This window comes from Channa argus, chromosome 3 (assembly GCF_033026475.1).
Source record: "Channa argus isolate prfri chromosome 3, Channa argus male v1.0, whole genome shotgun sequence".
Taxonomy (NCBI): Eukaryota; Metazoa; Chordata; class Actinopteri; order Anabantiformes; family Channidae; genus Channa; species Channa argus.
In genome coordinates, this window is record NC_090199.1 from 602,158 (window position 1) to 614,933 (window position 12,776).

Below are 12,776 nucleotides of genomic sequence, written 5' to 3' on the forward strand. Positions count from 1 at the left end.
GCCGTTACAATATTTTATAGCTAGTGATGTTACGATATTACTAAACGCTGTATGATTTGTCCACTGTTGTCCTTAAATTCACCATTTAATTGTCCCCTCCTCCCCTATAGAGCGAGAGCAGCGGTAGAGTGACATAGTGAGTGAACGAAGAAAGAACAAAAACCCAAATCAGAGAAATCAAACGGCCTTTTCTGATCGTTACACACACACCCCTGCAGGAAGGACTTTTGTATGAACACAACTGAAGTGCACATTTCTCCTGTCTGCTCCTTCGTAGCCTCGTGCGACTGGAATTGGATGCATGTATGGTTTTGTGCTGTTCCACACATAAGTGAAAATAAATTGAATTCATGGGTTGTTTAAGTTTGAATCTGATATATTAGACTTTGTTTTTTGTTTTTTTTGTCTTTGTCCTTTCAGCTTATCCCGTGAGTTCAGTGTCGCCACAGCGGATCATTGTCCGCATGTTGATTTGGCCCAGTTTTTACGCCGGATGCTCTTCCTGACGCAACCCTACTCTATTTCTACCGGGCTTGGACCGGTAAATTAAAGTTTTCTGTCCTCATAAATTAGGAGAGCATTAAACTTACTTTTATTATAATTCATTTTAAAAAAACATTTCTAAAAATAGCACGGTTAAACATTGTCTTTCATAACTGGCAGGAATATTCTGTTGTATTAACATACAAGGCTACATAAAGGGACCTGATCCTACAGACAAGAAAAGAGAAAAAAATAATTTTTCTCTCTTCTAATCAGGGCATTAAATAGTTAAATTATCTAATTAATCTCAAGAATGAAGTAGAATTAATAGTCATGTGTGTTAAGCAAGTTAAATAACTTACGATCAAACTCCGCTGTCTGGTTCCTCAGACACTGAAATGTGCCTCTGATTTCAAAACCGTTTACAATGTAAACTGTTGCTGACTGAATTGTCATAAATATTACTTTATCACAGCGGCTTCATTTCAGGTTTTAAACTGTACATTTAGAGAGAAAAAGTCCAGTTCACAAACATTATTGAAATGCGTGTGTGTGTGTGATGTGTTTAATGTCAGTCTCTGTATTTAGAGGGAAACGTTATGCAGACACGAAAGTCTCCAACTTAAACAGAGCTCAGACTCTAATTAGTACAGAAATAAAAAAAATGCAAACATCTCTCCAGATGGTGTTGACCTCAAACAGAGCTGTGCATGTGCAGCGAGTGCACGCACGGGGACGTTGTTGGGATAGCAACGTAAGCGCGTGCCCGGCCCCGCGGGGCCAAAGTGTTCTTGGTAAGCAGCGCTGGGTGTGTCAATGCAAAATGAAAGTAAAAGTTGGTTTCGTGATGTGAACAATATTTAACGGCGGTTTTCCGTATGGCGGTTTTTTTTTATTCAGTGAGAGGTTTGTTGAAGTTTGACCCCAGTGTCACAGGTGTTTTATTGATATCAAATGTAGGAGTGGAGTTCGTGCGTTTCTCCATGATTTTGGGGAAAAGTCCCTGAACACTCTAATCTGCTATGGGCTTGTTTGTCTGTGTTATTAAATGTATTCAGAAATTTGAAGAGAGAGACAGGCTCCTGATTATTTTCTGACTTGTATAATTATTGTTAGTTTTATGGTAGTTTTGTTGTAATTATTATGCTATATGAGATAAATCGGATTTAAAATTAAGTACTTAGAATAGAAAGGTTCAACTATCAACCAAACTTCATTTTTTACATATTTCTAATCTCTTTTCTAAATTTAGAATATTAGTCAAGCAGCATCTGCAATTTATTTTGTAGCTTTGTGGTCGAAATGTAGGACATTACCTAGATACAAAGGCCTGTTGCCACACATACAAACAGTTGCTGATTATTTTTCTTTGTGAATATTATAACCAGGTGGCAGAAAAGACAACATCTGCTGATTCTTCTTTTGCCACAACACAGTGCAGCTCTACAATAAGATACACCACACCTCCTTGTGAGACAGACACACAATTTCATGTAAATTTAAAGGGGGAGGAGCCAGTGAAACTGAAAGAAAAACAAACAGTGCGCAATTACTCCAGACTCCATTTAGAGTGGACAAAGTAACAGCAGGAGGACAAATGCAGACAGAAACGGGGTGAGTGATTATAATTTTAGTGTCAAAGTCTCTGAGTCAGGTTTTTCCCTTTTGAATATAGAGGGAATGACACACACTGTCTACTTGTGTCCAAAGACACTGAGAGAAAAGGAGGACAATAAAACTGTGTTACTTCCTGTTCCCTCAGTTTTATATATGTGTGAAAAATTTTTTAAATATAATTGAATAAAATCATTGAATAACAACATTAAACCTACAACTGACAGTAGACATATCATGCCTGGCTTTATTACTCTGAGCTAATCTGTGTTATAACTATCTGTTCTTTCAGTTTTGTGTGACTCATGAACATGTTTGTCCTGATTCTTGTTTATCCTGGTTTATCACTCAGCTTAGAAGTTTAAACAATGAGTGTTTGTGTGAAAGAAGATAAGGACAGAGCAAAGTCTGCAGGATCCAGTTGTCTGTCTCTGAAGAGTGACCGGTCCAAAGATTGGCCTTTGCACCTCAGTAAGGAACCTGGACCCTCAGACACAAAGTAAGAGAACTACTAACTCAACACAACTCAACTAAACTTACTGTACAGTATATAAGTGTGTAGAAGCCATTTTCAGTTTGCTTTTACTTGTACTGCAGCTGATCAACTGTGCATGTGCGAAATCTCCGGTGGAGTGATGGTTATTCAAATACTTTGGACAATATTTAAGTTGACCACATGTTTCAAAATGAAACGTGGTCATGTCCTGTCAGAATTTACAATACAAAAAAAAATATTTTTGTCATGATGTTGCAGTCACTGTGAAGAATTTTACCTGCAAACACTGAACCTTTGAGTTTAGATTCTCTCCACCCACATAGTCCCCAAAGGCCAATAACAGATACAATGAAAAAGGTCTATGTGGACAAAAAATAGACAGACATTTTGACAGAGACAGAGACAAAAAACAGAACAGGAAACATTTGGACTGGAGCTGCTCACAGTGACTGTAAAACAGTAAAGGACACAATCAACTCTCTTTAATTGAAGGCTTTTACTGTGAAGGAGCTGCAGGAAGTGAGTTTGTATTAATAACAAACTACAGTCAGATCACTAAAGGTTTATAAGACAGTCAGACAGGAAAAGCAGTTCATTAGTGTTTCTGAAGCAGGAGAAACATCCTTTGGATTCCAGACTGATGCTGAACTCAAACAGAAAAGTAGCTGCACTTTTACTGTTTCTGTGACCATCTGAGCTTCTACACAGTGTTGGACACATGTGGAGCTTTTTCATCCACAACCAGCAAATTATTTTACTTCTAAACAAATGTTTTCACAGAGAGAAGAAGAGGACTCATGCTTCTATAGAGGAGCAGCTGTCCTGCTGTGCTTTGTGTCAGGACGTCCTAAAGGATCCAGTCTCTACCAGCTGTGGACACGGGTTCTGCAGACAGTGCATCAGATCATACTGGGACCAGTCTGGTTCATCAGGAGACTCCTCCTGTCCCCAGTGTGGAAAACGATCCCGAACCAAAGCTGGACTGCAGACAGTCAGTCAGAGCAGCTCTGTCCAAAGTAAGACTGAACATCTGTCTGGTGATGTTTCTAAAAACAGGACTTATTTAAATACAGAAATTTCTTTTGTTATAACATACAGCATTAGCATTTAAGATTATATTTTTTTTGTCAGTAATTATAATCATAATATACTCTTAAACATCTCTTTCTTCAGTCTCACATAGTTTCTTGTCTTTCAGCAGATGTTGGTCTGCAGGAGGTTTTAGATGAACATAAGATCAGTCTGAGGAGGAGATGTGAACGTGTGACTGAGGGAAGTGATGAAACAGGAAGTGGAACCCTCCTCAACAGGATCTACACTGAGCTCTACATCACAGAGGGACAGAGTGAAGAGGTTAATACCCAACATGAGGTGAGGCAGCTTGAGACAGCTTCCAGGAAGAAGACCCTCCATGACACTCCAATCAAGGTCCACGACATCTTTAAAGTCTTACCTGACCAACAGAGATACATCAGAGTGGTTCTGACCAACGGTGTCGCTGGGGTTGGAAAAACCTTCTCGGTGCAGAAGTTCAGTCTGGACTGGGCAGAGGACTTGGAAAACCAAGATGTCAGTGTGCTGGTTGTGCTTTCGTTCAGGGAGCTGAACTTGATCAAAGATGAGCAGTACAGTCTTCTCACGCTGCTCCATGTTTTCCATCCAACATTACAGAAGGTCACAGCAGAGCAGCTGGCTGTCTGTAAACTTTTGTTCATCTTTGACGGCCTGGATGAAAGCAGACGTTCACTGGATTTCAACAACAGTGAGGTTGTGTCTGATGTCACACAGACGTCATCAGTCGATGTGCTGTTGAAAAACCTCATCAAGGGGAATCTACTTCCCTCGGCTCTGGTCTGGATAACTTCCAGACCTGCAGCAGCCAATCACATCCCTCCTACGTGTGTCGACAGGGTAACAGAAGTGCGAGGCTTCACTGACGCCCAGAAGGAGGAGTACTTCAGGAGGAGGTTCAGTGATGAAGAGCTGTCCAGCAGAATCATCTCCCACATCAAGACATCCAGGAGCCTCCACATCATGTGTCAAATCCCAGTCTTCTGCTGGATCACTGCTACAGTTCTGGAGCACATGTTGACTACAGAGCAGAGAGGAGAGCTGCCCAAGACCCTGACTGACATGTACTCACACTTCCTGATGGTTCAGACTAAGAGGAAGAAGAACAAGTATGATGAGGAACAAGAGACCAGTCCACAGGAGCTGACGAAGGCTGACAGGGAAGTTCTTGTGAAGCTGGGGAGGCTGGCGTTTGAACATCTGGAGAAAGGAAACATCATGTTCTACCAAGAAGACCTGGAGCAGTGTGGTCTTGATGTCACAGAGGCCTTGGTGTACTCAGGAGTTTGTACAGAGATCTTCAAAAGAGAGAGTGTGATCTTCCAGAAAACAGTCTACTGCTTTGTTCATCTGAGCATCCAGGAGTTTCTGGCTGCAGTTTACTTCTTCCACTGTTACACCAACAGGGAGAGACAGGTACTGGAGGGTTTCCTGGGGAAAAACTTCACTTTCTCATCCCTCAACCTCCTTAGCAGAGTTGTGGAAAAGTCCCTTGAAAGTAAAAATGGTCACCTGGACCTGTTTGTTCGCTTCCTTCATGGCCTCTCTCTGGACTCCAACCAGAGACTATTAGGAGGTCTGCTGGGTCAGACAGAGAACAGTCCAGAAATTATTCAGAGAGCCATCTACAACCTGAAGAAGATGAACAGTGATAAAATCTCTCCTGACAGAAGCATCAACATCTTCCACTGTCTGATGGAGATGAAGGACCACTCAGTACATCAGGAGATCCAACAGTTCCTGAAGTCAGACAACAGATCAAAGAAACTCTCTGAGATCCACTGCTCAGCTCTGGCTTACATGCTGCAGATGTCAGAGGAGGTTCTGGATGAGTTGGATGTGAACAAGTACAACACATCAAGGGAGGGACGACTGAGGCTGATCCCAGTTGTGAGGAACTGCAGAAAGGCTCAGTAAGATTAAATTTTATCTGATATTAAATTTAGATTAAATTATTAAATTAACATAAAGATGAAGCCTCTGTATTAAAGATTTATGCCTTACACATACATATAGAATATACTGTAAAACTGAACTGTAACACATTTAGTGCATTTACATGGACTTAAGTAACTTAAGGTTACAGTCAGCTTTTTCAAGAGAGCATGTCATGTGAAAGTGTAAGTAATTAGGGAAGCCAAGTTTCTCCAGGTAGCTTTCTGTTGGAGAATGCTGAGGAGAATGCTTGTGATGCTTGTGCTTTATTCATCTACTATTATATTGCTCAAGGACACTTTGACGTGTGAACAAGAGGTGGTCAAGTTTCATACAACAAGCTTGAAATTAATGTCTAACTAACTGATAACTGAGAACATTTGTGATGAACAGTCCAGTTTTTATTATATTTTACTTTATTTTTTTTCATCACAGACTTTCCGACTGTGGACTGTCAGAGAACTACTATGTAGTTGTTGCTTCAGCTCTGAAGTCCAACCCCTCCCATCTGAGCGAACTGGACCTGAGCTACAACAACCTGCAGGAATCAGGAGTGAAACTGATGTCTGCTGGACTCCAGAGTCCCCACTGTAGACTACAGACTCTAAGGTCAGTGGTTTTCTCATATAGATCTTAAATACACAACTTTCAAACCAGTTTTTTAGCACATAAGTTCAAATTCCTTCACTTTATTCTACAATGAAAAGAGACTCAGGTTTGTAAGAAAACTGCAGAAATTAATTGGCAGAAATTAATTGACACATTTCTTTTCAGACATTGATGTCAATTTGCATGTGTAATGCTGCTCTCAAATTTCAAATCATATTGTGTACTACTATTTTTGATACGAATCAAGTGCACGTACTGACTCTAGAAAATACCCCTATGTTGCAGCCAAAGCTCTGATTTGAACAAAAAATTTCACCTTCTTCTGTTTACTTGTGTTTTATATTTTACCAAAATAACTCACCCATAGAAATTAGGAACTCTTAACCATTTGAACACTGTATGAAATCGTTATAAAAATTGCAGTAGGAAACAGTTGACATGTTTTCCCCTCAGGGTTTACCATAGCTGTTTTCTGCTGGCTTCCCCCTTTTAGCATGTTAATGACAGGTATTATAAATGTGGCTGAGATAGTGCTGGTTGCAGCCCAAGTACTTACACTAAAACATTACATCCATTACAAACACAACTGAGATAATGCTAAGAAAAGTTGTTGTGCAGACTAATTGTCCCTCAACACTTTGAGTGCATAGGCCAACTGAACTGCGGCCTGTTATGCTGGCAGTAGGCTTGTTAGCTTGTTACTAATTAGGCTGATAGCCTGTGGATGATATGACTGTATGATACCTGCTAACTGCAGACTTTAGAGAGATTGCTACAGTTAAACAAATTTTAGTGCCTGTTAGTGTTGGGACTTGAGAAGCAGAGTTTAGTTTACTTATTTTACTTATAATACTTATCATAACTTATATATAATATATGATATATACCTATAATATTATTAAAAAGTGTCAGGTGTGTTGTGTGATAAAAGAGTATAAGCAAGAATGAAAGGAAAGGTGTTCAAGACGGTGGTGAGACCAGAGATGTTGTTCGGCTTAGAGACAGTGGCACTGAAGGAAAGACAGGAGGGAGAGCTGGAGGTAGCAGAGCTTAAGATGTTGAAGTTCTCTTTGGGAGTGACGAGGATGGACAGGATCAGGAATGAGGACATCAGAGGGACAGCTCATGTTAGATGTGTTGGAGATAAAGTCACAGAGGCCAGATTGAGGGGGTTTGGACATGTTCAGAGGAGAAACTGTGAATATATCGGTAAAAGGATGCTGAGGTTGGAGCTGCCAGGCAGGAGGTCTAGAGGAAGACCAAAGAGGAGATTTATGGATGTAGTGAGGGAGGACATGAAGTTAGTTGGTGTGAGAGAAGAGGATGCAGAGGACAGGGTTAGATGGAGGCACATGATTCACTGTGGTGACCCCTGAAAGGGAACAGCCGAAAGGAAAAGAAAGACCTATACCTAAATTACCAATGCAGTAACTGAACTAGTCTATTAACAGTGACAGTCTTAGTTGCACTGCTGTCATGGTTAAAAATGTGGTAGCAGACTGCTGCTTTTTTACTTTAACAATTATAAAATAAAAACAAAACTATAAAATGTAAACAAAAATATAAAAGCTATGATGTTGTGAGTGCCAAATAAAGGCATATGGAGGATTAATTATTTGCTATTTGAGTCACAGCTTGCCTGGCACTTAGTGGCCTCGTATTCAAGGAGAAAACTAAATAAGTCATTGCTGACATGAATAGGTTTATGAATGTTGTGCTGACATTTGGATGATGTCTGTAGAAGTCTGACATTCTGATGACCCACAATAACACAAGGACAAAGTCCCTCTAACACCATTGATTAGGACATATCTGATTGTTACTAATGATTTGATCCACATCTTTGATTCTTTATTCAGATTGATGTACTGCGGTTTCTCAGAGAAAAGCTGTGATTCTCTGGTCTCAGCCCTGAAGTCCAACCCCTCCCATCTGAGACAACTGGACCTGAGAGGAAACAAGCTGCAGGATTCAGGAGTGAAGCTGCTGTGTGGTTTTCTGGAGAGTCCACACTGTAGACTGGAGACTCTGAGGTCAGAAACCATGTTTTAGTTGTGTGCTGACATTAATATGATGTTAAAGTTGTTTTGACACTAAACTACAGACAGGTTCATGTTTCTGAGGTCAGTTCACCGTCACATTAAAATGGCAAGTGTAAAATAAACATCTTTAGATATATTATTTAACATAAATGTTAATTTAAAACTGTGTAATTCAATGGAAAAGAAGAATTCCAGATAACTTTGCAGAACTGCTTTCACATTTCTCCCCCCTTTGTTTTTAGTACACTGTGGCACAGGAGGTAGAATAACATTTAACATTTACAATCAAGGTTTTTTACATTTCTCTCTTTTTCCTTCCTAAGCTGACCCTGTCTTTATGAGGGTTGGTCTTAATGTGTATTGGGCAGCTAGGAAGTGATTGACAGGTTGTATCCAGGCAACATTTAGGCCAAAACCAACTGGTGCAACCATTTTTACTCCAGCCACTGGTGTAGTGAAATGGAACTTATTAAATGTCATCATTCAAAGCTCAAATACAGGTCCAGTTCAAAGTTTGCATCAAGCCAAGTACCGATCAAATAAACAGAAGTGTTTTTGGTCCACCTGTTCTTTCAACGATGCTGTTGTTGTTGTTGTTGATGATGATGGATGTTAGATGACTTAGGCTACTTGCTTTAGTTGGGTATCCCAGAATGAAATGCATGTTAACCAGAGGTCTTGGCAGAGAGTTTAAGCTTCTCTAAGAACTGGTAAAGGTTTTATTCTACAACTGACCTTGAACCACTTTATGGATATTTTTTCATGTGAGAAAATTTCCCTGTACTTTTAGAAGGTATTTGTCTTGCAGGTTACAAGGCAACCTTTTACCACAAGTGCCATCATATTGCCGGTGGCCAACTTCTTGTACTACCAGTATAAGTATTTCAAATATGTACTGTACTTTAAGTCCATGAATAGCATAAGAAGATAAAAGATTGACTTTATGGTGTTTGATTTTGTTTACACATCAACAGCCTGGTGACATCTTATTAGTTATTTAACAAGAGCTAATTTCAGAAAATTCAGAATTATCTGAGTGATACCTCTCACCATTAAAAGACAATCTTTGGCTCCGCAAACAGTGTTGTAGCCCATTTTTTCGCCAACACACAGAGATCACAGACAGCTTGAGATGTAGCATATCAACTCGCTGTAGGTTATCATAAACATTAAACACACAGGAGACAAAAAGACCGTCTGTCTCTTGGAGTGCTTCCTTAAAACATTCATAAAGTTTATTCAAACAAGGTGTCTGTAGCTTCATTGTTGACAAAAAGATGAAGCTAGGCTTCACTATGTGTGATATCATGATTGGGTTTCTGAGACTCCACACTCTACTCTTTAACCCACAAATGAACAAACTCCAACTACTGATAAATTCAACAAAAGACTAGTAGTAGGACTCATAGTGGAAAAAGTTTACTTGGCCTTCCATGTGTAACCTTGTTCCACAGCACTTAAGCAACAAAAATTATTTGATCTTAGCTCTTTTTGATTGTTTAAAACGGGACGTTTGTTTTCACAGAGTTACATGTTTTATTCTTTTTTCAGATTGGGTCACTGCAGTTTGTCAGAGATCAGCTGTGATTCTCTGGTCTCAGCTCTGAAGTCCAACCCCTCCCATCTGAGACACCTGGAGCTGAGTAACAACAACCTGCAGGATTCAGCAGTGAAGCTGCTGTGTGGTTTTCTGGGGAATTCACACTGTAGACTGGAGACTCTGAGGTCAGTTCACTGATTGTTACTGTTGGAGATTTTCTGTGTTTCATGAACAACTTGTGACTGTGTGATGTGGTCTTTCTTCAGGGGGACCAGCCAGGTCTCTGTCCTGACATTTCAGATTGTGATAAAAGTCAGTTTGGTTCATTTAGTCGACCTTCACAAAAAGATGCAAATTATTATTTTACTATTTGTAGTTTATATTCTCTGAATATTTTTGTATTTAAAATGTTTAATAATTTGATATCAATGACTTTCCCCCTTGGGGACTATTAAAGTCTCATTTCATGTCATCTTAAACATAAGAAGATTCTCTAATATGTCCCCAAAAATTACTTTCTTTTTTCTGGTTCTTTAAAGTTTGATTCATGTCACTGATGAGTCAAAGTATTGTAGGAAGATTTTAGTCTGTCATATGTGATTTGATGTTTGTCTGATAATTCCAGAGGTGAGTGAGGTGAGCAGTATGTTCTGAATCAGTGCTGACATGAATAGGTGTATGAATGTTGTGCTGACATTTGGATGATGTCTGTAGAAGTCTGACATTCTGATGATCCACAATAACACAAGGACAAGTCACTCTAACACCATTGATTAGGACATATCTGATTGATTACTAATGATTTGATCCACATCTTTGATTCTTTATTCAGATTGAATGAATGCAGTTTGTCAGAGATCAGCTGTGATTCTCTGGTCTCAGCTCTGAAGTCCAACCCCTCCCATCTGAGATATCTGGACCTGAGTTGGAACAAGCTTAAGGAGTCAGGAGTGAAGCTTCTGTCTGATCTTGTGGAGAGTCCACAGTGTAGACTGGAGACTCTGAGGTCAGTAGAGGGTTGGAGTCAGTCCATGCTGCTTTCAGCAGTATTGTACTAAACCCAGTTAGTATCAAAGCAAACATCCAGTTTTTCCTGTAAAGCTCCAAGTTCCTTTGTACAGACCAGAACCCCAGCTGAAGTCCAGTCCTCAAATGTGTCTCTGTCTTTCTGTCATTAGTTTGCTCCATATGTTTTCAGTGACAGCCTCCATGTTGATTTGTCAGCTGATATTTAAAAAGCAGAGAACATGTTCATGAACACACATTGACTGTGTGTTTAAATGGAACAACAGCAAATCCATCACTAAAGTGTTTGTGTAGTAATGAAGCCTTCAGGACTCTCAGCACTTTATTTCCACTGTGAACTGGAGTGAAATGTGCAGAGGAAACAGATTTGATGCTAAAAGTGTCTGCAGGTCTGTGAGCTTCCAGCTCTGTGTGTTCACTCCAATACGTTAACATGAGAGCTGAAAGGAAGCTGACTACGCTACACAGCTGCTCCACTTGTGCTCTGAACAGGACTGAAGTCCCTGCTGCTCTTTCTTCTGATGCTGATGAAGTGAGTCTCTGCAAACACTCACTGATCTCCTCTCTTCTCTCTCATTCTCTCTACAGGTGGAAGCCAAGTCTAAAATGAAGTGGTGATTTCTAAAGGATCAGGACTGTACATGTATGTAAAGCATATATCTGCTCTGAGAACAGCTCCACTGTCAGACACAATGTCATGTCCACCATCATCCCTGTGTGATCCTCTGGATCTGACAGAGGATCAGCAGTGGATCTGGTCTACTCTGCTGCTGCTCTGCTGCTGCTCTGTCCTTCTACACTAAGACTCCTCCACCCTCCACCTCCACCTGGATTTCACTTTGTTTTTTTTGATTCCTTCAGATCTTCTTAAGCAAAAGTGACTCTGCAGTCGCTCTGTATTTTTTTATATCATCAAAAAAACAATTGCTGAATAGCTGAAACTAATCTACTTCAAAAAGATCGCAACATGTGCAGATTCAACTGAATGATCATTGGCTGTCATATAATGTGTTTGAGTTATGTTCTACTAAGAGGAGTTTCTGTAAATTGATTTACCACATTTGTTTCAATTAAAAGAAACAGTCTCATAGTGTTTAACAATGTGACGGGAAATGTATTAATTCTGAAATATCAGTGCTAGTGTGAAAGTAAAACAAAGGACTTAATCAAGCTTATAATGTTTATCAACTGTTTGTCATTTGGCACTAAGAGGACAAGTGCTGGTCCACAAATCTGTCAATCAGGATTGACAGAAACAGACAAACAGCAGTCATACTGTCTGCATTCAGTGGCTGTGAGGAGCTTTACAGCCAACTGCTGGGGACTGGGTGCTACTGCTTGTTTGTCTATCAGCACAAAAACCCGACACACAATAGGGACATGGTGACTATCACATAATTGTAGTCTCAAATCTCATGTCTTATTTGTAAAATAGAAATTAGGAAGCCCTCTTTCTTGTCAGTTAGTTCAGACTGTCCAGAGTGGACAGAACAGGAAAAAGGAAAATGAAAGACTAAGTCAGACCTGATAAGCCCTTGGGTGTTGGGAGGTGTTGCTCATCTCTACAGACATTCAAATTATTGCCAAACAAACATTGATGGTACAACATACATTTAGAGTGTGTTTTGATACCATTAAGCCCTAGACTTTTAGAAATATTAGGGAAAAAAGTAATGGACAGCATTTTATGAACTTTTCATAAAGTTATTTATAGTGACTGTACTGCTGGGCCCTCTACAAGCACCATAGGATTTAAAGGGTTAAAGATATGCATATTGAGCAAAAGAATTGTAACTTGACATTAAGTCATAGCTGTATATTAGGCATCTTAATATCCTCCATGTTCAATTACATTTTTTTCAGTTCATCATAGCGAAAAAGAAATGTGTTATTAGGTGTAGTCAGTGGTTACTGTAGACCAATAGCAGAGAAGTAAAATTTAAAAAAATTTGAAACAGGA

The 12,776-nt window shown here is 39.7% G+C and overlaps 1 protein-coding gene across 6 annotated transcripts; it reads left to right on the forward strand.

Moving 5' to 3' along the window:
• The first annotated feature begins 1,957 nt into the window (after positions 1–1,957).
• On the forward strand, positions 1,958–11,970 carry LOC137123364 (NLR family CARD domain-containing protein 3-like). Of its 6 annotated transcripts, none has more exons than XM_067496974.1 (9): positions 1,958–2,097; positions 2,450–2,596; positions 3,374–3,609; positions 3,792–5,577; positions 6,035–6,208; positions 8,068–8,241; positions 9,802–9,975; positions 10,623–10,796; positions 11,405–11,970. In XM_067496974.1, exons 2-9 carry the CDS (start codon positions 2,466–2,468, stop codon positions 11,424–11,426), a joined length of 2,871 nt encoding a protein of 956 aa, XP_067353075.1. In that variant the 5' UTR covers positions 1,958–2,097; positions 2,450–2,465; the 3' UTR covers positions 11,427–11,970. The 6 variants fall into 6 exon arrangements, with proteins under 6 accessions (XP_067353075.1, XP_067353077.1, XP_067353078.1 ...); XM_067496976.1 differs by having other exon boundaries at positions 3,795–5,577; XM_067496975.1 differs by having other exon boundaries at positions 2,009–2,097; positions 2,455–2,596.
• Positions 11,971–12,776: the final 806 nt, after the last annotated feature.

Bases quoted from the DNA above. Each gene is read 5' to 3' on its own strand.
- LOC137123364 (XM_067496974.1), top strand. From the start codon at position 2,466: ATGAGTGTTTGTGTGAAAGAAGATAAGGACAGAGCAAAGTCTGCAGGA. The intron at 3,610-3,791 runs GTAAGACTGAAC...CTTGTCTTTCAG, and splicing joins TCAGAGCAGCTCTGTCCAAA to CAGATGTTGGTCTGCAGGAG. The intron at 9,976-10,622 runs GTCAGTTCACTG...TTCTTTATTCAG, and splicing joins TGTAGACTGGAGACTCTGAG to ATTGAATGAATGCAGTTTGT.